Source organism: Peromyscus eremicus, chromosome 8a, assembly GCF_949786415.1.
Source record: "Peromyscus eremicus chromosome 8a, PerEre_H2_v1, whole genome shotgun sequence".
Classification (NCBI taxonomy): domain Eukaryota; kingdom Metazoa; phylum Chordata; class Mammalia; order Rodentia; family Cricetidae; genus Peromyscus; species Peromyscus eremicus.
Window position 1 is genome coordinate 103,136,799 of NC_081423.1, and position 25,638 is coordinate 103,162,436.

General features: G+C 45.7%; 1 protein-coding gene across 5 annotated transcripts in view; it reads right to left on the minus strand.

Annotated features, from left to right (window-relative positions):
- Window positions 1-25,638, minus strand: part of Csnk1d (casein kinase 1 delta) — a 37,600-nt gene that overhangs the window by 1,094 nt on the left and 10,868 nt on the right. For 3 of the 5 annotated variants that reach the window (XR_009380815.1, XR_009380817.1, XM_059272324.1), the window contains exons 3-8: window positions 15,273-15,421; window positions 14,326-14,554; window positions 13,750-13,920; window positions 12,872-13,020; window positions 11,023-11,194; window positions 9,390-9,529 (exon numbers count right to left, since the gene is read on the minus strand). Coding sequence is in view for 3 of the 5 variants with exons in the window: in XM_059272324.1 (XP_059128307.1) it covers window positions 9,390-9,529; window positions 11,023-11,194; window positions 12,872-13,020; window positions 13,750-13,920; window positions 14,326-14,554; window positions 15,273-15,421 (1,010 nt within the window). In the remaining 2 variants the exon portion in view is untranslated. Of the gene's footprint in view, window positions 1-2,872; window positions 4,944-6,041; window positions 6,105-9,389; window positions 9,530-11,022; window positions 11,195-12,871; window positions 13,021-13,749; window positions 13,921-14,325; window positions 14,555-15,272; window positions 15,422-25,638 lie in introns of those variants that run through there. The other 2 variants (XM_059272326.1, XM_059272325.1) reach the window with 2 other exon arrangements.

The window sequence follows — 25,638 nt, forward strand, 5'->3', positions numbered from 1 at the left end:
GCAAGGAAAAGGAGGCAGTGCTCATATTTGGTACCAGCCTCCCATACTCCCTGGTGAGTCTGGCTCTGCTCAGCTCCATGAGGAGGCCAAGGGCTTGCAGCTCTGACCCAGTCTCAAGATTGTGGGGTGCCTCTCCCATCTGGTCCTTTTGTTCCCTCTAGTAAGTCAGCTGGTGGCAGCTGTGGTCACATGCATCCTGGAGTCTCATTTGCCAACCTCACCAGAGCAAGTGGGAATGGCAAGGACCTCAGACTTAAAGACAGGCCAAGCCCCAACTGTGGCGTTAGCTGCCCCTAGAAACTAGAGGGAAAAGAGACAAAGTGATTGGGAGTGGGTAGCATTCTGATGCAGACACACTGGGCCTCGGTGGACAAAGCCTGCTCTGCCCACCTCAGCCAGCCTCACTCCTCAGGACCCCCAAGAGCCTTCAGGCCTGCTTCCTCTACTCCTAGGCCTAGCTGCAGCAATTATACTGATGGAATCATTGCCTGAGAGCAGCTCTTGGTAGGAAGGGCACGGGAAGGGCCTTTTCCCAGAACTATCATCTGCACTGATCAGACTATGATTTCCCAACCCCTTACACCCCAAATCAGCTCTTATCCTCACTAAGCTGCATCACCCTGAGTGAGAGCACCAGGTCATCCTACCCCTTCCATATGGCACAGATCCACAGTGGGCTGTAGTCTTTATAAAGGAGATGCTGGGTGGCCCTGAGACCCCTCTCAAGCCTGTATGTGCTGGTGGGACCCCACTTGCACCCCATGGTGGCAGCCTCTGTGCCCTGTAATGAGCAGGTGGTTTCATCTGTCTGCATTTCTGCAGAGATACTTTTCAACTGGACAAAAGCAAACTCCCTGTCCTCAAAGTATGGCTGCTGGAACACCTGGAGTGGTAACCATCCCAAAGAGATGATTTGTGAAGCCAAAAAGGCCTAAGGAGGGACTGTGAATGCTCTGGCAGCAGCTGGGGACACATCAGAGGACACACTGAATAGACTGCCCTGTAGGGGCTGAATGGAGTACCAAGGATATTCAGTATCCTCTGAAGACCCAAGCCCGAGTGACAATGGAGAGGCCTGTCCATCCAGACTCACCTATAACTGGGCCTGCAAAGGTCCAGGGAAAGAGATATCTCATCATCCCCAAATCAGAGTCTGAGCAAATGAGCTAGGCTTATGGGCTACTATTGCCCAACCTATTGGGTCTGTCTCCCCAAACCCTGTACTCTAGGCAGAGAACACATAGAGCTAAGTACGTGAATGACAAGTAACAGCCTACAGGCTAGTCATTCTACACCATCTGAGGAATTCAGGGTGGGCTTCTGAAGGCAGCTGCCCAGATGCATGGCTGTTTGTGGGACCACCCAGTCTCCAGTGTAGACAATGGCCTCTTGGATGTGCAGTTCACCCAGACTCTGGTTCCAAGACCAGTTCCTTTTACCTCTAGCACAAGCACCTTTACAGGAGAGGTGAAAAGTAGTACCTAACAGTGGATTGCTTATAGGACCTGTACTGTGCCTGGCTGCAACAGAAGGGAGCTCTAGACTCAGGGAGGTGCCAATATAGGCAAAGCTGGCACTAATTTCATCTCCTATTTCAGTGGTTCTCAACCTTGATAATGCCATGACCCTTTAATACAGTTCCTATTTTGTAGTGATCCCCAACCATAAAATTATTTTTCATTGCTACTTCATAACTAATTTTGCTATTATGAATTGCAATGCAAATATTTTTGGAGATAAGAGGGATGTCAAAGGGGTCATGACCCATACATAGGTTGAGAACCATTGTCCTAGCTCATGTGGGACAGTGGGACAACAGTCCCTTCTGGAATCCACCAAGCAGGCCAGAAGCCCACTTGGGATGCTCAAAGTACAGGCAGAACGGCTGAAGAGTAACTTGGAAGAGACTGGAAAGCTGAGGGTGGGGTTAGAGGGGCAAGAACTCAGGCATGATTGTGGGAGTTTCCCTCTCTAGCAAGTCCACACCTGCCATACACAGGGAACTAAGTGGGTTTTGGCCATAAATCCTGCCAGCACTTGACTGCTACAACTGAGCCTCCAAGTTCTACTGGCCAAGCTCATTAGGATGTGGGACAGATAAGAATTCCCAAGAGGCCAGGCGGTGGCGGCACTTGTAATCTCAGCACTTGGGAGGCAGAGGCAGGCAGATCTCTGAATTCGAAGCCAGCCTGGTCTACAGAGAGAGAGTTCCAGGACGGGTTCCAAAAGCTACACAGAGAAACGCTGTCTTAAAAAAATTCCCAAGAGGACAGGTCTCCACAACACAAACAGACCTAGTTCCAGCAACCTGATAGCTTTTCCCTGTCCCTCCCTCAAAAGGGTGCTGCTGTAGAAAATTCTTGTATACAGATGCCTTCTCCCTGTGCATGCCAGGAACAGTGGGACACACCCACCTCAGCTCCCCTCCCTAGCAAGGTGAAAATCTAAGGCACTAGGCACAGAGGGTTATGTAGGTTAGGGGCTTCTATCTCAAAAGGTGCTTATAAGGTGAGTGGAGAAGGGCTCACAGAACCATCACAACATCCCTAAGTAAACTCATAAGAATATCCACCCATACACCCCAGAGTCCAAGTGGGAGCCATCTTTTTGGCACCTACTCCAACTAGCTTTCCAACACTTATAGGCTGAGAAAGGACAAATAGGACTATCATCCTGAACAAGTTAGTTTTACTGGGTCTTTAATACCAACAGTCAGAAGGTTGAGGCAGAAGAATCAGTTCCAGGACAGCCTGGGCTACAGAAAGAGACTGTCTTAATCTCAGAGCCAGCACCCACACCAAGTTAACTTCCTTATGGCTTACACACTGAAAACTCAGCTGCTGAAAGAAAGACCACACAAGGGGGAGGGAAGAAAGGTAGAAGTCATTATGAATTTATTATTTACACAATTGTTAAAGTACACAAATACAGTGGTAGTACAAACGCACAGCTCAGAGACTGGTCACCAAGACACAGGTTGATACACACATTCTAACTACGCTTCCTGCGAGTGATGATGGGATTAAATGTTAGGCAAGAACCGTCAGAGTCACGCCCTGGAGGACCTCCAACGGACTAATCTCAGCGCAACCCCAACAGGGCCAGGCTGAACCCGGATCAGTCTCAAGGCCACCCTGACACCCCTCCGGCACCACAGGTATCTACAAAGAACACTTGCCAGGCAGGCCAGCCAATGAAGAGAGGAGGCCCAACTCTGATGATAAAAGAATTTGCAACAAAAATCTCAACCTTGCCCAACCCTCCCAACCTCCCTCTGCACTCCCAGACACACAGTCCCACCTAGTCAAGTCCCTGCACCCTAAAATGCTTGCAGAGGAACCAGCTCAGGACTCAGAAAGAAGCACCCACAGGCTCAGATGGCTGGCTGGCACAACTAACAGCCACATTCTGGGATGCTATCACACACCAGCAGTGTGACCCACCCCCCACCCCAGGCCAGTACTCAAGTACCAGGGAACTCTGGGAAGAAAGGAGAAGCCATGGTGGCCAGTATAGTACTCAGCATAACTCTCCACAGGCTGACAGGAAGAAATAAGAGATGGACCCCATACATGTACTGCATCCCATTTCTCAGATGGGGAGCTCAGGTCCTGCTGTCTCTTCATATCCGGTGCACATGGTGGGAAAGAGCATGTTGGCATCCTAACCGCCAGCGGCAGAGCAGCCCAGCCCGCTGATGTGTCCAGTTGAAGGTCACGAAGCGTGTGGTAGGCAGTCACCTGCTTCTTGGCACTTCAGGGTTGATTCCCTTTGGCCACTGGTCCCTCTGGGCAAACCATGGCGTCTAGGACAACCTGCTCCCTGGGCTCTGAGCAGAGAGGAGGTGACAGACCTAAGTGGCATCTGCATGGGAGTACTCAGTCTGTTCAGCAACTTCCCAAGTTCAAAGGCATAGAGGCAACCAACACTACCAAAACAGCAATCCTCTCCCCAGAAACCAGAAACACAAGCTCAGCTTTGAATCTTGGAACGCTCCAGCAGCCTATAGGGATCTCAAGGCCTCTGCATGTGAGTTCTTCAGAGTTTTGACTTCCTTCTTGCCTCCTTTGGGAAGAACATCATGCCATAGTGCCTTGCTGAGAATATAACCGGCACACCCTCGCTCCATGGCAGTTGCACTACCTGCTCTGATGATTACAGGCATATCAGTTTATAGTGGGGAAGGGTAAGCAAGATGCCCAAATTAGGCTGATGGGAGCCCACAAGACACACACGCACACACAACTGATGAGTATTTCCTTTCCAAAGTGAACAGCACAACACAAGAAAACAAAACAAACAAAACACACATCCTTGACACTCACATGTGCCCCTCTCTTGCCTGCCTCCATTTTACACAGAAGCTCCAAGCCAGCATGTCTCAGGATTCTTTAAGGTCAACATCTTTTTTGTTTAAGACCGCAAAAACAGACAAGAAAGAAACAATAAAAAGACAGAATTCTTTACACAGATTTAAGCCAGTAATTTTTAGCAAAATGATACAAAACTGTCTTAACCAAGTAGAAGACTGGTAGCTGCGGTGGGATCGTCAGGGAGTGCAGGTCCGCCACCACTGGTGGGAGCTGAGAGGCTCTTCACAGGGAGTTGGGTTCTCTCTGCAATGGTCTCCCAGCCTCTGCTCTTCATTCCAGCCCCATGATAACTGAGCTCACATGGGGCCACGGTGGCAGCCCCTGGCGATGGCAGCTCTTGGAGCCTGTCCATTTAGTTTGTGTTTTGATTCCCCATGAGCATCGCTGGGTGAGTGGCCTGGAGAGCTCCCGGCGTTAACATTTCGGGTTTAGACCGGGGGGCGTGTCACTAGTAAAGCCATTGGTAACAGAGTAGATCAGCCATGCATTGTCTGCCCTTCACAGCAAAAAGGAGAGTTCTCATCGGTGCACGACAGACTGAAGACCACTGGAAGCCACCCGACCGGGAATCTGTCGGAGCCAAAGCACAGGACAAGGTCAGCATGAGGCCAGAGGAACAGGCCAACCAGGCGTTTGGGCCCACATAACACAATAGAGCCTAGGAGGGAAGGGACACACTGCCAACTGGCTTCACTATAAACACCTTCACCCCTGGCTGCACAGAAAGGCCTCTGTAGCCAGGACAGGTGTTGAGCAGAACACAGGACAGGAAGATGGGGAAGAGGAGGCATGCAAGCAAGGAAACTGCAGAGCTGTGCTCCTGTAGATCTGAGTGGAGCAGTGACACTTGCTCCCAGCCTCCCTTCCTAGAAAGAACTTGGAGCTTTGAAACAGGCATATCCTTAGGGAAGACAGGAAAAGCAATTCTTATCAGCACATTTCCAAGGTGCATAGGTATTAAATAGAGCAGATCGCCCAGCAGCACAACCCCACCAAAGCTCAAGCCTCTGATGGAAGGATCACCAAGTGCCATGTGGCCAACAAGAAAGGAGCTCAGCGTGGACACCCAGCCATGCACTGATGGCAGGGTAGCAGGTAGCTGTGGCTGGATTAATACAGACAACAGCTGCATGGACAAGATGGCTGGGCAGGTACCGAGTTTGGAAAGAAACACAAAATGAGGACAGAGATAAATGAGAGAGCGGAAGAGGAATGACTGAAAAAGCCAGGACGAGCATAGACCACCGGGAGTCTGCATGTAGCAAGAGCTCAAGAAAGCCCAACACCAAGCATGGCACCACTCAGCCGAGTACAACAGACACATGTGCCAGCACATCTGCCCAGAGCCAGCCAGGCCTGAGGGCAGTTCCAGCATACCGAATGCAATCACAGGGAGGCGAGAGGACAAAGGTACAGCAGGATGGTTCCCTAAGGTCACTTGGTCCAGAGATTCTTAAGGATGCCACTAACCCCCCAGATTGGGCAGCTCACCACAGCTACTCCATATCCCACACATGAAGAAAAACAAGCAGAAGAAGCCTCACTCTACCTCCAGCACTTGGCATGCAAGCCCAGCCCACCAGTGAGCCCAGACGACGGGTGGTGAGTTGTTCCCACCTTGTCTGGCACCTGCTACTACCTGCAGAGCCCCACCATGAGCACACTCACCCAGTGCTGCCTTCCGATGGAGACGAGCAGCTACTTGCCGTGGTGTTCGAAAGGAATGCTATTCTGAGGTGGGGAAAAGACAGCTGTTGGTAAGTGTCCTGCTGGCCAGACCAGCACATGAGATCCTGGTACCCTGGCTGCCTGTGTTGAGCCTGAATCTTGATGTGGCCCCTGTCTTCACTAGGTCAAGACAGCAACAGACACTTTGGGGACTCCAGCTAATGGCAAGTCTCTCCACATAGTGCATGAACTCATCAGTCTCTCATGACCCTTGATAAAAGTGGCCATTGCTATTCCAGCAGAACCCTCCTAACTTTGTGCTCTACAGAAACGGCGGGGCTGAGGAAGCCCTACAAATCGGTTTGATAGCACTATGCAGCAGGTGGAAGGGATAGCACCTCCCAGGATACACCCATGGGACATACTCCCTCCTAATGAAAGCACAAGGATGATCTTATTTTAGGGCAGGTGTGGATTAAGTGAGGTATCAAAAGCAATAAGTGGCACATTTTGAACTGTGCTAGACAGGAGACCTTTCTTTTCAATGAAGGAAAAACAAATAATAGAGACCCAATGATTAGATGCCCTGCAAAGCCTATGTTCTTTTGTCTAATGAGAGCAAACTCACAGATATCAGGAAACATGAGAACATGGTCTCCCCGTAAGACATACCCAATGCAAGTGCCCTTCAGAGAAGGAAAGATGCCAAGGAAGAAGCAGCTGCCTGTGGTCAAAGCCTGAGTGAGGCTGAGGTCCTGCAGAGAAGAGGCCATCCCAGTGACCTGTACCATGCCTTATCATCATCAGAAGTGGACAAGGGCAGCAGATGCTTCTAAGGACTGGCTTTAACTGGGTGTAAGGACTTGTGGGTATCACATTCTAACCCATAGGATGCACAGCTATTAGAAAACTAGCAGCTGTAGATAAAAGGAAGCTCAGCAAAAGATATGTGCTGTTGCAACAAGGGCTTATACATGCACAGTATTCTCTAGCTCATTGTACTAAGTAAGTAGATGTCACCACTCCTACCTGAACCCTAACTCTCAAGGGGGAAGTTACTTCTGGCCTGCCAAGCCTGGAGGAACCCCACTAGTCTTTAATTTTCAAACCTCCAGGGCAGTGCTTGGCTGAGGGCCTAGAAAGAGTGGAGAGGGATGAACTGTTTGGAGAGGGATGCACATCTCACAAAGCACGACACACTGATGCTGGTGGTACTCTGCAATGAAAGGGATGCTCTGAAGGACAGCTGCCTCTTAGTGTCAGCAAAACTCCCCCCAAAGGTGCAGCTTTGAAGACAAATGAGCATTTGGAGACAACCATAATATAGGCATTCTCTAGAAAACCCCCAAGGTAGCCAAAGGAAAAACTAAGGAACTCTAGGAAGGGAGCCTCCCAGCTATGTTCAAGCCTGCTAATAGTTCTCCATGCACAAACAAGAAAGACCAAGCAACCAGAGACTGATTCAGAGGCCCAAGTTAACCATGTGGAGGAAAATGCTATTCTCTTGTCACCTTAAGGCCAAGGCAGCCACAGCCTTGGCAAGAAGCAGCAGCAGCTGGGCTGTACCCTGTGTCTTCTTGGTATCCATAGAACTTCCTGACTCTTCCATTTCCCTCCTGTATCACTAATTACCAGATGGTTCTTTTTTGTATTGAACTAAAACAAAACAAAACAAAACAAAACAAAACAAAACAAAGAGACCACCCTTGCCATCCCTTCCTTAGTCTCTGCCCAGCCGCTGGCACGAAAATGTCCAAACCCAGCCAGGGTCCACCACATCATGGGGTGTAGATGAACAGGCAAAACTGACCACTTCCTAATGTGATCACAATGGTTTGTGTGGAAAAAAACAAAAACAAAAAACTGTCAAGTCTTCCAGGAGGGAGCTGAGCTTAGAGTGTATACATCAAGGGACTCAATCTCCTCATGATGTCAAAACTCAAGGTTCACAATTTAAGTTATCCCTTGTCAAGCTCCCTACATTTGTTGTCTTTTCAGGAGAAAATCATACAAAACCAGCCATTTCTGGCAAATCAGAAATGCACAGGAACACATTTCAACAGTCTTGATTTCTGTCAGACCAGTCCTAGGTGTGGCCTGAGCCCAGGAAGCCCCAGGGATCTCACACTGACTCAACACATGTTCAGTCCTTACCAACTCAAACACCATACTAGATCCCACAGTAAGCCAGAGAGATGTTGTCATACAATCAAGTCCCAGAGCTGGGTGCAAGTATGCTTTAAAAACAAGCTCTTGGACAATAGTGGCACTGGCTGGTAAGAGCCTCCTCAAATTCAACTTGGACCCTACCCCTTATAAGTGGAAGACTCTAAAATATTTACTTCAGAAAAAGGAACCTAATGTAGACAGAAGTGACTCTAGTCTGTTGAATGAAGAGTTTTAAATGCACACAGCAGCAAAAGCACAGCATGGAGGAGGACTTGGGTGCAGGTGAGGGAGTAGCTATGAGAGAGGGCCTGGAAACTAGTCCAAACTACCCTGCCTTCCCTGAGCACCTCCCTCATTAGAGACAGACAGGACGACAGAAGATGATACCTCCAAGGATGCTACCGCTCAGGATCCCTCACAGGGACCCTCCTTATGCAGCCACTGCCTTCCATGGTGTTGTGCTAAGGAGATTCTCACTAGCAAACACAGGTGGAGTTAAAAAAGCTGGGTGTGTCTACAACAGACCTCTCCCCAACAAGAGGTGTGAGCAAGCAGGCATACGGTGTCTCACCTGGTGGGGAGGACGGCGGGGCAGGGATAGGGTTGTCCTTTAAAACTGAGCAGAAGTGAAAAAGCTTTACACATAGTTCACAGCCCATTACAGTCCTAATCAGGAAATAAACCCTTTAGAAACCCAGTTAGTCGGGGCTGTAGAGATGGCTCAAGCTGTTGAGAGCACTGGCTGTTCTTCCAAAGGACCCAGGTTCAATTCCCAGCACCCACATGGCAATTCACAACTGTCTGTAACTCCAATTCCAGGGATTCTGACCCTCATATAGATATACATGCAGGCAAAACTCCGAAGTACATTAAATGAATAAATCCTAAAATAAGAAAGAAAGAAAGGAGGAAAGAGAGAGAGAAACCCAGCTAGTCACAAGCTCCAACCAAGAATTAGAAGCCTAGCTAGTTAGACATCCTCAAAAATGAGGGAAAAAGTAGGGGAAGGAAGGAAATACAATCTTCACAAGAGTTACCCCACTCCTGACTATGAACCTGTAAAGTCAGTCCTTCAGGCAAGGTAAGGGGGAGAACCAGTGTCTGTATACAGTGACAAGGACATGCATCCCCACACCGGGGTATGGCACATCCAGGCCTCAGTGAGTTCTACATGCATACCTGTGAGGTGGACATGCGAGAGGTATCTTGTCGGCCTGTGAGATCAGATGAGGAGACGTTGACTGGTGCCCCACGGTGCAGCCGCATGCTCACTTTCCGTTCTCGTTCCATGCCAGAGACGGGCCTAGGAGAGGTGTTGGCTAGAGGAGATGAAGAGGAACCATTACTGAGTTCCCTTGGCTCTTGAACATCTCACTAGCTGAAGATGGAAAGACAGCTCAGTGGTCAAGGTACTTGCTCTTACAGAGGACCCAGTTTGGTCTCCAGTACCCACATGGCAGCTTACAACCACCCACAACTCCAGTTCCAGATCTGATGCCTTCTTCTGACCTTCATGGGCACTAGGTACACATGCAGTGCACAGACACAAATGCAGGCAGCCCCCCGCCCCACACACATAATAATCTAAATAAACTGGCACAGCAGAGGCTAATGGCCCTTGCCAAATACACAGGCTCTAGGTGGACCTTTTCAGAGCAGAACCTGAACTTATTAACTAACTGGCTCAGGGCTACACACACAACTCAAATACTCAGCAACCCCAAGACCCCCGCTGGTAGTAGAAATGCATTCTAAGACCTCAACATTTAGCAATACACGTCAGACCTGAGTAGTCAAAGGTTTGAGAAAATCTCTGAGAGAGAGAAAAAAAAAAACGAACAAGTTTTTTCTTGTTGTTGTTTTTTTTTTTTTTTGGTTTTTCAAGACAGGGTTTCTCTGTGTAGCTTTGCGCCTTTCCTGGAACTCACTTGGTAGCCCAGGCTGGCCTCGAACTCACAGAGATCCGCCTGGCTCTGCTTCCCGATTGCTGGGATTAAAGGCGTGCGCCACCATTGCCCGGCAATTTTTTTTTTTTTAAGGCAGGGTTTCTCTGTGTAACATTCCTGGCTGTTCAGGAACTTGCTTTGTAGACCAGGCTGGCCTCAAACTCAGAGATCCGCCTGCCTCTGCCTCACAAGTGCTGGGATTAAAGGTGTGTTCCACCACACCCAGCACAACAAAACTTTTTAAAAACTTATTTTATATGTGTGTGTATTTTGCCTACCCATGTCTGTGTACCATGTGCATGCAGTGCCCAAGGAGACCAGAAGATGGTAGATGGTGTTGGTTCCCCTGGAACTAGAATTACAGACAGTGTAAAAGCCGTCATGTGGGTGCTGGGAAATGAACCCAAGTCCCCTAGAAGACCAGACAGTGCTCTTAACCACTGAGCCATCTCTACAGCTCCATGAGAGCAAAACTTTACACAGGAAACAGCCAACACTAGCAACAAATTTCAGAGAACTCAATCTTTAGACCAAGTCTTGTGAGAGGAACATTCCTTTCTTTTCTTTGAGACAAGATCTCACTATGCAGACTAAACTGGCTTTAAATTCACAGAAAGCCACCTTGCTTCTGCTTCCCAAGTTTTGGGGTTAAAGGTATGTGTCACCACGACATTTCTAAAGGTGATATCACGGGCTGTGCCCCAGCCCTATTACTCTTCAGAATGAGGAATGACTGAAATGAGGACACAACTCTCAACTGATTTGCCCAGAATCCTTGTGAGGCCACCAACTAGGGTGGTCAGCAAATTGTCAAACATGAAACAAGAGGCCCCAGTCTGGTGGAGCATGCTAAGAGGTATGCTCACCCGTGTGTGAGGTAGGGGTAAGGGGCGTTGGGGGAGCCACTTCCTGGGTTCCCCGCAGACGGCCGGAAGCTGTAGAAGGGAGGCCACGGGTGGCTGGATTCCGGGAGTGTCTTAATCGCTCCTCTCGGTCCCGGCGTTCCCGCTCAGCATCATCTGCAGCTCGGCTGGCACCCTGAGGAGGAAAGATTAGGATAAAAGTCTCCCTCTGGCACTAGTTCACAGTGCAGTGCCCCCCACACGAGGTGGGACATAGTGCAGCTGACAAGGTTCCTGGTATGCACCCAAAGAAGCAGTTCTTGCCACTGCTTCGACTAGATACATTACTTATAAAGGTTCCAATTTCAAGTTCAAATTACAAAATGTCTTGATTGTCTGAGACAGGGTCTTGCTTTGTAGCCCAAGGCTGGCCTCAAGCTAATCACCAGCCTCCCAAGCACTGGAATTAATTACAAAGATGCACAACCATGCTTGGCTCAAAGAATAAATTTGTTTTTACTTTATTCTTGTTTGTCTGCTTACTCTATGTTGTCTCACTTTGTAGCCCTGGCTGGCTTGGAACTATGTATTCTAGACAGGCCTCAAACTCAAGAGATCTGCCTCCCTTTTCCCTCTGAATGCTTAAAGGTGCGAGCTACCATGCCCAGCCCAAGAATGAATTTTCAATGAAAATTTGACAAAGCCTTGAATTGTAGCAGCAATATCTGAATGATTACAGGAGCATATTCAGACTGAATATCAGGCACTTTACCCCAGAGGCTCTTCTGAGGCCTATGAGATGTACACTCTATTGGAGATGGGGTAAGGATGGATGACAGGGAGAGGCAGGGCTTAAGGAGACCACCAGGCTTCCTACCAGCCCAGACTATCATGCCACGCCACCACAGGCAGATGAATCCACAAAGCTCTTAAAATTGGTAATAGAATAATCTTCTAAGGTGGGCATGGGGGCAGCAGTACCCACAGCACCTGGAAAGCCAAAGCATGAGGACAGCTTAAGCCTAGGAGTTCAAGACTAGCCCAGGCAACAACAAACTTCAAAAAATAAAACTCAAGGTTGGAGCAATGGTTCAGTGATTAAGAGCACTTGCTGCTCTTGAGGAGGACCTGAGTTTGGTTCCCAGAACCCACACTAAAGCTTACAGTAGCTTCTAACTTCAGTTTCAGGGGATCTGACTTCCTCTTCTGACCCTAAGAGCACCAGGCACTCTATGTATATACAGATTTTCTCAGAAGTAGCTTTACTCCCTAAAAATTCAGGAAAAAGAGAAAAGAGGAGAGGGGAGGGAAGGGAAGTAAGAAGGGAGGACGCAGGCAGGTCTTTCAACTAAGGAAGACTTACCAACCCATAAGCAGCTGACTCCATGCAGACCTTCACTACAGCTTACCGGGTTTCTTATTATACATATCCACAAACGCCAGAGGTCTTTATTATTTTGTGTGTTTTGTCTGCATGTAAGTAAATGAACCATGTGCATGCAGTACCCACAGAGGCCAGAAGAGGGCATAAAGGGGAATTGGATCCCCTAGAAATGGAGTTACAGATGACCCTAAAAACTGAACCCAGGTCTTCCGCAAAAGCAGTGAGTGCTCTTAACCTCTGTGCCATCTCTCCATCCCCAAATACTACAGAGGTTTTTGCCTCACTCAGCATCTTCCCTCTCAGTACTCTGAACCAAGAGGCAAATTGGTCTCTAGGCCCAAGTTCCACCAGGTGTGCTTAGCTTTCACAATTTCTACCGTGCCTTACCACTGTGCCTTGCACAGACAGCATAGCTTTACATAAAAAACCCATCCCAGCCTTCTGAGGACCAGGATGCTGTCATCCAATGCTCTAAGCAATATCACTTACAAATTTGAGCATGTTCCAGTCGAACACATAGTCGTAAGAGAAGCCCTGGCGATGGAACAAATTTCTGAAGAGCTGTCTCAGGTAGGAGTAGTCAGGTTTGTCATCAAAACGTAAGGAACGGCAGAAATTCAGGTATGTGGCAAATTCAGCTGAAAAAACAAAGAAAAAAAAAAAAAGAAATTCAATGCTAGCTAAGTAGCCCAGACTGGTATCCATTCACCCAATTCACCTCCCACAGCATCATATAACAAAGATATCAAAGATGAAATCTGAAAACTAGTCATATTACTTAAGAAATCAAGCCTTGGGAGACTGCTTGGGGGGGAAAAAAGTCAACATCTAGAACCTGGAGGTATATAGTTCAGTGGTAGAAAGCTCACACAGCTTGTAAACCATGTGTGAGGCCTTGGGTTCCATATCTAGCACCCTCCACACTTCCCAGAAGGTCAACACTAGAGAGCAAAATTCAGTTATCCAGGGCATTTTTATCCCAGGAGCAATCTCACCAAATAGGAAAGTTCCCTGGGAAATGGCTCTGGGAGGTGGAATAGCGGTAAAGGGAAGTCAGTTTAAGGAGCAGTTAGGTCTCCCACTATTTTCCTCCTTCCCTATCCATGTAAGTCACCTCTCAAGGCTCAGTCTTGCTACATTCCAGTCTCACTGGAGCCTCATAGAACACCTTTTAAACAAAAGCACTCAGGGACGGAAAAGAAAAACAAACCAGGTCCAACTGCCACCTTCATATATGAAAAGTGCTTCTTTCATACAACTCTTCTAACAGAAGGAAGCAGGTCTGACAGCATAGCCAGAGGCTTTCCACACAAGTGTCTAGTTAATACGGGGGAGGGTGGCTGCAGTACAAGTATGAGGGGACTCACAAGGATAGCCCTTGCACAGCACTTCAATGGGAGTGGACATCTTCTTCTCACTGATCCTCTCATACTTCTGCCTCTTGGTGGCAGCCTTCAGCCCCTGCCAGGGGAGAGAGCCCAGGTTGAAGTACATCAGCACGTACCCCAGAGACTCCAAGTCATCCCTTCGAGATTGTTCTGGAAAGAAAAGGGAACTATGTCAAGGAAGGCATGTATGTCTGTGTATGTATAAAAGCAACACCTGGCAAACAAAAAAATGGAAATAAAACTTCAAAAATAACAGAAAAATATAGTTGCAGAATTATGTCACCAGCAGTTGTCCCTTACATGTTGTTAAAGAACCTCCCTAACACATCAACATCTTGGAGAACTGCTAGAGAAGCCATTTCTGCCTACCCCACTGCACCCTCCAGCAGCTGTGCACATCTGCTTGTCTGCTATAAAGGCTGGCTGACAGCCTCCATCACCAAACTGGCTCATAACCCCAGGCTGCTAAATAAGTTGGACTTTCCCTAAGCCTTATAAGGATGGACATACTAAAGATACATTAAGTCAAGTGTGGCACCCTATGTCAGGGCTCACCAATGCCAAGGTGCGTGTTGATGGAGGCATAGCGTGCCGTCCCTGTGAGGTTCTTGTTCTCTCGATAGGGGATATGCTGGTGAGTGCGGGCGTCCCGGTACTTCTTGGCCAGACCAAAGTCAATGATGTAGACCAGGTTGCCTTTCTTTCCCAGCCCCATGAGGAAGTTATCTGGCTTCACATCTCGGTGGATAAAATTCTTCGAATGAATGTATTCAATACGACTTATCTACAAACAGAGAAACAATGGTGAGACTGAATCCCATAGTGGTTCGTGCTGCAAAAGGAGGCTGCTTGGCAGTGAGGCTCACATTACACATTCTCTGCTTTCTGGAAAGCACAGAGATTTCAGTTAGGGTGGTCATCTCTCAAGGTATCATTAGCTCTCTATCCCCCCCAACAGGCCCAGACATTTCTTCTCCTTGGTTCCCATGGGAGCAGAAAAGAGAGCAGGCTAAAGTGGCAACTCACTACCAGACAATGGTTGTCAGCTAAACTTCTGCATGAGGCATAAACAAGATTTTCATGGAAACCACCCAAGAGTTGCTACCAGTTAAATGTGAGCTCCCTGAGAGAACTGGGAGGTCCATTCAATATGGACACACTTGAGAAGCTAAAAATTGGTCTCTAATCTTGAGGCCAAAGTTAAACAAATTCCCCTTCCTATGCAAAAATGGGGAAAAAATAATGGAGAAATGGCAACCCAGTAACTTCTTTATTTGAGACAGGGTTTTACTATGTAGCACCCTGCTGATCTGGAACTTGCTGTGTAGACAAGGCTGGCCATGAACTCACAAAGATCTGCCTGTCTCTGCCTCCTGAGTACTGGGATTAAAAGGACGTAAAACCATGGCAAATGTAACCCAGTAATCTATTCTATCAAGCCAGCAAGCACATGCCAAGTACCTACTACACTACCTGTGCACTTCAGGAAAAGGGGTGCTTACCATTTGGTCAGCAAGCAACAGGACAGTTTTGAGACTAAACTTCCTTGAACAGAAGTTGAAGAGGTCTTCTAGGCTCGGTCCTAGTAGCTCCATCACCATGACATTGTAGTCCCCCTCAGCCCCACACCATCTGATGGTAGGGATGCCCACTGGAAGAGAAACCAAACAGAGGACTTCAGCACAGGCATCAGATCATCTCTATTCGACATGACACAGATGTTTAGTGAATTGAGTCTGTGGGTATGGGTGTTCAAGGGGTTCAGATGATCCTGGCAATGTCTTGCCTCAAATATATCCACTCGTGATTAAGCCACATACAGTTAACACGTGACACAGAGCAAACTCTGGCAAGAGTCAAGCAAGCAGTAACAGCAAATGAGATAATTTCATAACATCAGCACCCATGGAAAGAAAAAGCACGTGAGGTAAGACAGGTCCAGAGAAGCCAGCTGGAAGCCATAGCTCCACCAGTGAGACTAGAACCTAATGTTGAGAAAACAGAAGAGAAAAACATCTACCATGGGTTGTAGAAGAGAGAAAAAAGTATTTCCTTTTCCCCCCCTGATATTGATGAGGGAAAAGCAAACACAATGAAAATTTCTTAGAGATTCATACGGACTTTAAACACACCAACCAGTAGAAGAGAGTAAGGAGAACAGGACAAATCTAACATAAAGAAACCAGCTGGGTGAGGAGATGTGCTTGTGCGACGGAGCTGTAGAATCCAGAGTTTTTGCACCTTGGACTATGTAATGAGACCCTGTTTAAAAGAAAACAACAACTATAAACCAAACAATCCAGAACTCCAAATGAGGGAAGGAACTCAAAGATGCTTTCAAGATGCTAGATCTGAAAACAAAAGTCAACCTAGAAAAATATTTCATCTAAAAACATGGATGACTGACAACAGTCACACAAAGATGCTCAGGAAAAAGCGAAGAGCACTTGCTCATGAAGACTGCCAGGAACAAGAATGCACACAGAAGCTTTGTTCAGGTCAAAGAGCAAGCATTGCAGAGAGACAAGCTTTACAAGATGCCCCGTATTCTCCTCTGCCTACCAGAGCATGTGGTCTAGTGAGCTCCATACACTGTCACTGGCTCTTATCATACATGCTCCACTTTTGGCTCTGTCATGAGCCCAAGGCCTCTCTTTCCTTCCATGTGAAGCATTTAGTGGAGCTTCATTGTGAGTTTAGATGTTTGCAGGGAGATCCTACCATTTAGAAAAAAAAAAAAAAAGCTTCATTATCTCAAAGTATTTTTTACATCTTACTTGAGAACCCATACAACAAATATCTAAATATTAAAGTAATAGAGACTGGGGACCTAACGGGATACCTAGTATATTCCTAACAGTAGCTTCTATGTCCCAGCCACCTTTTGTCACCCGTGCTCTCCATTCAGACCTCCCTCATGTGTGCTATGTAACATTTCTTTTTTTTTTAATTTTATTTTATTCATATTTTATGTATATGAGTGTTCTGCATGTATATCTGCAAGCTAGAAGAGGGTATCAGATCCTATTATAGATGGTTGTGAGCCACCATGTGGTTGCTGGGAATTGAACTCAGGACCTCTGGAAGAGCAGTCAATGCTCTTAATCTCTGAGCCATCTCTCCAGCCCTGTTACATTTCTTATAACCAGTATTCCACAATCTCTAATTACCTACCTGTCATTTGGATAGTGTGGTGGTTTGAATGAAAACTGCCTCCATAGGCCCATAGGGAATGGCACTATTAGGAGGTGTGGCCCTGTTGGAGGAAATCTTGTCACTGGGGGCAGGTTTTGAGGTCTCAGATGATCCCAGGCCCAGTGTCTCACCCTCTTCCTGCTGTCTGCCAATCCCAGATATATAACTCTTGGCACTGGATGTAGTACCTCTGCAGAACCATGTCCACCTGTATGCCGCCATGCTCCCCACCATGATGACAATGGACTAAACCTCTGAACTCTAAGCCAGCCCCAATGAAATGCTTTCCTTTATAAGAGTTGCTATGGCCATGGTGTCTCTTAACAGCAACATAAACCCTAACTAAGACAGATGGCTTAGGTTTGCTTTTCCTATTATAAAGTATGTTCTTATGTATGTCCGCTGTAACACATGGAATTCCTTTTTACCTCTGAACATACACTTATAAACACATTTGCTGTGGTGTTAAAGTATAAATTATCCAACTGTACAAGACATATGAGATGGTAACAGCAATGAGCAAGGCCCTGTTGCTGGACATTCTGCCACTTGTCCATTCCCTACTTGTATCTAGTGTATAAAATTAATCTCTCTGACCACTGTGTCTTTTATGAACACAACCACCGTGTCTGTTTCTCTTTTCTGAAATGCTCAAGCATATTTTGTGACAAAAAAAATGGTTTAATGGTTTTATGTGAGGCAAGTATCTTCTTGTGGCGAGTAATGCTTTCGGGTGTTTTGTTTTTTTTTTTGATAGGGTCTCACTATGGACCCCAGTCTGGGCTTGAGTTCCAGACTTTCTGCTACCTCAAGTGCTAGGATTACAGGGACATGTCATTATGCCTGCCCAGCTTGCTCTCAGTATTTTTCTCTATGAAACTATTATGACCCTTGAGTCATAAAGAGATCCTATTATTACCCTGTAAAAGTGTCAAAGTGCAATGGTACATATCGAGACCATGTCTTAATAATAACAAATGTTGAAGTGCAGAAATCATTTTTGCTTCTAGCAGTGATGAAGTTAAGAGACCCACCTGACCCCTGTACTGAAATAACTCAGGAGAGGTAAGATAAAACATGAACCTCAGAAAGACGATGCTGATGTTTCAAAGACAACCACCACATGCCCAAGTGTCACCATAAAAGACAGAATCAAGCTGAGCGGCGGTGACCCATGCTTTTAATCTCAGCACTTGGGAGGCAGAGGCAGGTAGATCTCTGCGAGTTTGAGGCCAGCCTGGTCTACAGAGCGGAGTTCCAGGACAGCCAAGGCTACACAGAGAAGCCTTGTCCTCAAAACAAAACAAAACAAAACAGACAAATGCAACTTGACTTCAATCTAGAAACAACAGGAGGAAGAATGTGAAAGACAGAAATACTGAACACAAAGGGGATAAGATTTTCAATGTCTGGCATCCAAAGGTTATGAGACATAGTAAGGCATGTGAGCCCACAAATTAGAACTGGTAGAGATGAGCATTAAAAGTTAAAGTATGCCAAGGGATTGTAATTCCAGCTATTTAGGAAACTTAGGCAAGAAGATCACAATAACAAGTTCAAGGCTTGTTAGGGCTACAGAGTGAGTTCTTGGCCAGCCTGAGTAACTTATTGAAACCCTGTGTCAAAATAAAAACAAACAAAAAAGTGATGGGGATGTAGCACAGTAGTGGAATGCCTGCTTGGCATGTGAGGGACTCTGAGATCAAAACCCAGTATTGCAGAAGGAAAAAAAAAAGTTGTAATTAAATATAAATGAATTCCAAGTCAAGAAAGTTAAAGGAGGCTGGGCAGTGGTGGCGCATGCCTTTAATCCCAGCACTTGGGAGGCAAAGGCAAGTGGATCTCTGTGGGAGCCCGTTTTCAGGTTCCTTGTGGCTTTACCCAGCATGTCCTCATAGAGGATGATTAGGACCACAGGCCTGAGTGCAGGTGTCTGAAATGATCTGCACTTGGCTGTGCTGGGGGGGAGGTCTTTTGCTCCACCCCTTGGCGTCTCTATAAATACCCTGGGCCAGAGACAGTCGGGGCCGTTGGAAAAGGTTCCAGGCCCTCTCAAGGCTATCCTTTTACTTTCTGTTTATCTCTGCAATAAATCCTTCTATCTAATATTTCCTGCTGCTCACACTCAAGACAACTCTGGGGAGCTGTGAGGTTGGTGGATAAATGCCCCACAAATCTCTGTAAGTTCCAGGCCAGCCTGGTCTACAGAGCGAGATCCAGGACAGGCACCAAAACTACACAGAGAAACCCTGTCTCGAAAAAAAACCAAAGAAAGTTAAAGGAAAGAAAAACTCTCTCTCATACCAAAGGTTGAAAACTGTAATGTTTAAGACTGAAAAACACCAAGCAGATTAAACATTGCGTAAGACCAATAAACTCAAGACAGCAATAGAAACTACAGAAGCAGAGCAAAAGTAAACAGGAGCCTTAGTGTACTGTGCTGCAGGCTCAGCTCAAGCCATCAGTGGAAATGGGAAAATGAAGCAGGCAAATATCTGAAATCTAGATTCAGTTCAGGTGCAAGAATCATGAAGACAATTACATTAGTGCACAACAAACTGCCCACACAAATGGTGTTCTATCCCCAGTAGTCCTGCATAAAAGCTCCTTCCTGAAGAAGGCAAGAGTACCAAGTGAGATCCATATCTACACAAAGCAACCACAATTACTTGGGAGTAAAGCCCTTCTTAGCTGTAATTTTCTTTGGAGAGAAACATGGCTATATTCATAGCAGTGGACTCAACTGTTGTGGAGTATTTCTTTACACAGTGTGAGGATGTTTCATTGTGATTGGTTTAATAAAAAGCTAAATGGCCAATAGCTAGGCAGGGGAGAATAATAGGTGGGACTTCTGGGCAGAGAGGGGAACTCAGGATGAATCTAGGGGTGATAAGAGAAGCCAGTGAGACACTGAAGAAGTTGGACATAAGGTACAGAGGAGAGGTAACCGAGCTAACATGGTAGAATGTAAATTAATAGAAACAGGTTAATTTAAGTTATAAGAACTAGTGAGGCAATCCTAAGTTAAGGCAAAGCTTTCATAATTAGTAAGTCTCCATGTCATTATTTGGGGTTGGCAGCCAAAAAAAAAGTCTGACTACATATGGCATCCAACATCAGGCACCAGATGAAGCAATTACTTATATGTTGCCCCATTATTAAATAAAACTCGGAAGTCAGATACTGGGGTAAAAATCTGGTAGATCCAAAGAGCAATGGACGAATGAGCAGATGACCCTGCCTCTCCACACTTCCACACTGGAAAAAGCCCTCAAAACCCCTCCAATCTCCTCCTCCTCTCTTTCTTGTACCTCTCTATCTGACTACCTTGGTCCTCCAACATTATCTTGGCTAATTCCGGTCAGCCAATCATTGACCCCGCCCCCTTATGGTTCAAGGTTTAACTTTATTGAAAATCTTGGAATGTCAGTGCAAACAAATATCCCACAACACTCAACAGTTTTCATTCCCTCTCCAATTAACCCATTCCTGTCATCATTTGTTTTGAAGTCCTGTTTCAGAGTTGGCCAGAAGGCATGCCTTTTTGTGTCCTCTCACATCCTCCCAACGTGGTTCTGTCACTAAGGGAGGAAGGGTACTTTCTTTTGTTCCACATGTTCCAAGTTCTTGCCCTAGTCCTGGAACCAGCCACAGCAAGTAGTCTAGGCCCCCCTCAGTGGGAAGAACACTTGAGAAAGCTTGGGACCGGGCCCTGCCCGTGTCCAGAACAGCTTTAATCACCACAGCTCTAGGGCAAGTAGTGACATTTTCAGGCAACTGCTCCTCTTCTTCATGAATACTGTTGTTAATCTTGGCCCTTTCACTTTCCTCTCTGAATTCTAGTCATCCTGTTCTCTAAGAGCCTTTGGACTAGATCTAAACAGGTTCAAATGAGATGAAATCCCAGCACTGAGAAGGGGAAGTTGACACACATTCCCATCCATCCTTATCCAAGAAGCTATTCCCTGGGGCACCTGCTGGGAAAGGCAAAACCAGTTTTCTCCAATGTAGTGTATCTGGTGTATCAACCATACTCTCCAAGGGCAGCCATGTGCCCAGAATAACTGGCCAACACAAAACACACTCCACACTTTTTTTCCCCTGTGTGTTTCTGTTTTGTTAGCTGTCTAAGTTTTTGTTCTTTGAGAGACAGAAAAAGAATATGAAATTGAGTTGGTAGGGAGGTGAGAAGGATCTGGGAGGAGATGGGGAAAGGAAAACAATATGATCAACATATATTGTATGAAAAAAATTGAAAAAAGCTGCCGATGGTATGGAGGAAGCTGGAGATATGGCTCAGCAGGTAAGAGCACTTGGTTGCTTCTGAAGATCGAGGTTTGATTCCCAACACCCATAGAGTGGTTCACAACCATGAATAACTCCAGTTCTAGGGGATCCAACACCCTTTTCTGACTTCTGCAGGCACCACCAACACATGTGATACACACACATACATACAGGCAAACACCCATACATACAGATTAAGGGGAAAAAAAAAAAAAAAAAAAGATGTGAATGGTGGTACACAGTTTTAATCCCAGTTGTCAGAAGACAGAGGCAGTGGATCTCTCTGAGCTCAAGGACAGTCAGAGTTACATAGACAGACCCTGTCTCAAAAATGGAAAGAAAGAGAGAGAGAAAAGAAAAGGAGGGTTGTTATGTTCTGAGTGGAATTTCATTTTACATTAAAAAACATTATGAGAGAACTAACATCAAGCCTTCCTTTATGTCCTCTAATAGTCTTTCAACTTTCCGCAGAGCATCAGCCTATCTCAAAACTTATTCCTTAAATACCCCATGTACTACTTCCTAGTTTGCTACTATAAATGGTATTTTTAAAAATTACATTGTGGGGGCTAGAGAGATGGCTCAGTGGTTAAGAGCATTGGCTGTTCTTCCAGAGTTCCTGAGTTCAATTCCCAGCACCCACATGGTAGCTCACAACCATCTATAGTGGGATCTGATAACCTCTTCTGGCATAATGTCATACATGTAGAGAGAGCACTTATATACATTAAATAAATAAATAAATCCTAAAAATAAAAGTTAAAAAATTACATTGTTGACAATATTTAAGGTGTACACTACCAGAAATGGTATTTTAAAATTACATTTTATAACCATTGTTGGTGAAGTAAACTGACCATATTTTAAACATTTAATCTGTATGTGTACATATGTTTTTTACCACATTGTGTACATGAAGGTCAGAAGACATCTTTTTTGGGAATTTGTTTGAGGTACAGCCTCTCTGTCTCTGGTGTTGGTCTGTGCACTCTAGGGCATCTACCTGGCTTGTGAGCTTCTGGGTGACTCTCCTGTTTCCACTTTGCATACTACCAGGAGTGCTGGGACTGCAGAGACACACCACCACACCCTGCTTGCACGTCAGCCTACTGAGCTATCTTCCTAGCCCAAACTGATGCTATTCTGATCTGAAGCTGACAAAACCCCTAATTTCTTCTATGTTTATTCTAGGGAATTCTACCATATGCAAACGAGTTCTAGGAATATATTGTCAAAAGGCTACAAAAGATGCAGGAAGCATGACTGCATTCCATTAACAGCAAATTGCTATTTAGGAGGGATGCATGCCATGGTGTCTTGATATACTTAACAGCTGGGGGGGATATGCGATAGGGGGCAGCACCTTCCTTTTCTTTTTCTTTCTTTTTTTAATTTATTATATATACAGTGTAATGTCTGCATGTATCCTTGCAGGACAGAAGAGGGCACCAGATCTCATTACAGATGGTTGTGAGGCACCATGTGGTTGCTGGGAATTGAACTCAGGACCTCTGGAAGAAGCCAGTGAGTAGTGCTCTTAATCGCTGAGCCATCTCTCCAGCCCAGCACTTTCCTTTTCAATGGGGAATAATAGTGTTATTTGTTAATCCATGGCATTTGGAGACTGGATAAAATACAGTCACTGCAAAGGATTCCTGAGTTCACGGATCCCTGGCTGGAAAAGATGGAGAATGTCTTTTGTGGTGCACTTTACCTTCAGCAAACTGCCACAAACTAACTAGTGGTGAAGCCTAGGAAGCAAGTGACTATAAAACCAATTAGGAGAAGGTTCCTGCTAAAGCATGATGAAGAACCTTCCAGCTACAGGCTCACTGCTACTCTGAAGCCAGTCATTCATGCTAGCAAAATCCAGAACCCAAAGTAGATCCATGCCTAGAAAGTGCTGCTACTACTGCTTTGTTTTTTGTTTGTTTGTTTGTTTGTTTTATTTTGTTTTTTTCCCCAGGAACAAATGAAGCTAGCCGTTTAAAGAAAAAACCCAAGTGCTGTCTGTGCCATGACTTGGGGATGAGCTACACCCACTCTGCTCACAGTTGTGAACATGGATGCTTTACCCTTATGGGGGGTCTAAGATGCCAAAATAAGTAACTGGGGCCAGACACTAGAAAACACAGGCATTGGCAAGTGCTTTCCACTGTGATTTGATAAGTATTTCAATGTAAATGTGGGCACTTAGAATTAATTCATATAGGAAAATTCACTACATTTTTAGCAATTCAGTTTTAAAATTATTAAACCTGTCAAGTATTTCTAAGTAATGTTATTTAGATTTTGAAAACCAAATTTCTTGTGGGAGGACAAGAAAGAAAAACAGCAGGGCTGAGGCTGTAGTTCAGTTGTCCAGTGCTTATCTAGCACAGGCACAGTCCTGGCTCCATCCTAGCACTCCAAAACAACCCCAACACACCCCAATCACGGCAAACAATGTATAAGCAAGGCCAGTGGAGATATGCTAGAGAGACTAGGCAGACACGTGGCTTCACAGGAGCACATTGGGGACTTTCTCAAGGCAGTGAGGGATCACAGGCATCTTTTACTCCAACATCGAATTCATCTACATGCTGCATGGTCTCTAGTGATGTTCAACGGTTCAAGACTAATTATGTGCCAGGCATGGTGGTCCAGAACATTAACTCTAACACTCAAGAGGCAGAGCAGAAAGACTGTGAATTTCACATCTTGACAAAAAGCCAAACTCAGAAGATAAACACTGTCAAGTTTATCTGAGCACTTGGAAGGGAGAGGAAGGAAGATCACCAGTCTGGTCTATGAAATAAGTTCCAGTCCAGCCAGGGCAACATTACAGTCTTAGTTTGTTTTTTTTTTTTTTAAATGCTGTGAAGAGACACCATGACCATAGCAACTCTTAGAAGGAAAACATTTAATTGGGGTGGCTACCTTACAGTTCAGAGGTTCAGTCCATTATCATCATGGTGGCATGCAGGCAGATGTGGTGCTGGAGCTGAGAGTCCTACATCATGCAGGCAACAGGTACTTGACTGACTGTCACACTGAGGGAAGCTTGAGCAAAGAGACCTCAAAGTCCACCCCCACAGTGACATGCTTCATCTAACAAGGCCACACCTCCTAATAGTACCAATTCCTTTGGGGGCCATTTTCTTTAAAAAAAAAAAAAAGGCCAAGAGAAAAAATTGCAGTATTTTCCCAGATCCTATCACAAAGAGCCATTCTCCCATCCCACAAAGTGCCCTGTTAACATTTACCAAAAGCATCTGTAAACTCTTAAATGTTTTCTGCTGAGGAGTTACTAAAGGAGGGTGTGGTCTCAATGTACTTTGGGATATATCAGAAATGGAATAAACAGTTAATAAAGCTACTAGGTCTTATCTGGTAGCACCAGGTGTTGACAAAAACTCACCAACTATTTAAAACTTTTACTGACACTGAATTCTAGTTTATTTCTAGTATTTCACCTTTAAACTATTGTGCTGACTAGATTTTGGACTGGTGGAAGTGCTTGGGGCACATCGTTTCAGAATATTTGTTTACACTGTGTGAAGATGTGTCATTGTGATTGGTTTCATAAAGAGCTGAATGGCCAATAGTTAAGCAGGAGAGAGGATTTCTGGGGAAAGACAGGAAGAGCAAAAGGAATCTAGGTGCCTACAGATTAGGCCAGAGACACACCAGGGAGACTCTGAAGAAGTCAGACATATGATACAGAGCAGAGGTAATTGAGTCACGTGGTAGGGCATAGATGAATAGAAACAGGTTAATTTGAGTTATAAAAGCTAGTAGGACCTGCATAAACTAATGGCCAACCTTTTATAATTGATAAGAAGTTTCTGTGTAGTTATTTGTGGGCTGGTAGTCCAAGAAAGCCAGATGAGAAAGCTTGCAAGAGCAAGAGCACATCCTGAGGCTGAGTGCTCAGGTTCCAGTCTGTATCCTATGGAAAGCTGCTTCCCACTCAGCACAGCAGCTTCACCAGACACTGTGACACTACTAGCACCTACAAGTCTTCCAGATAAACCTCATGTTGCAGTCAGTCACTTAATTCTATGCTTTCTTTTTGGCACAGCCAGAGCCAATGTAAACAAGATCAGGACAATGAAAGAGGTGCTTGTTCCTTTCAGAAGGTAGCACAGCAATCCCTATTTACCCACATACAGAGAACATGACATGACAAGGTTTTGCTCTCTGGCAAAACCTTGTGGTTTCTGAGCAAAGTGTATCCCCCATCCTGCCATCTGTCAACCTCCATTTAGTCTCAGATAACACACACTGACAAAACACTCTTTCCCTGGGCATATTATGTTTCCTAAAACAGAGATCTGCAGGGCATCAAGTAAGTAGGCAACAAGAGCAAACCTGACCAAAGCCTGAGGAACAGCATTCAAACAC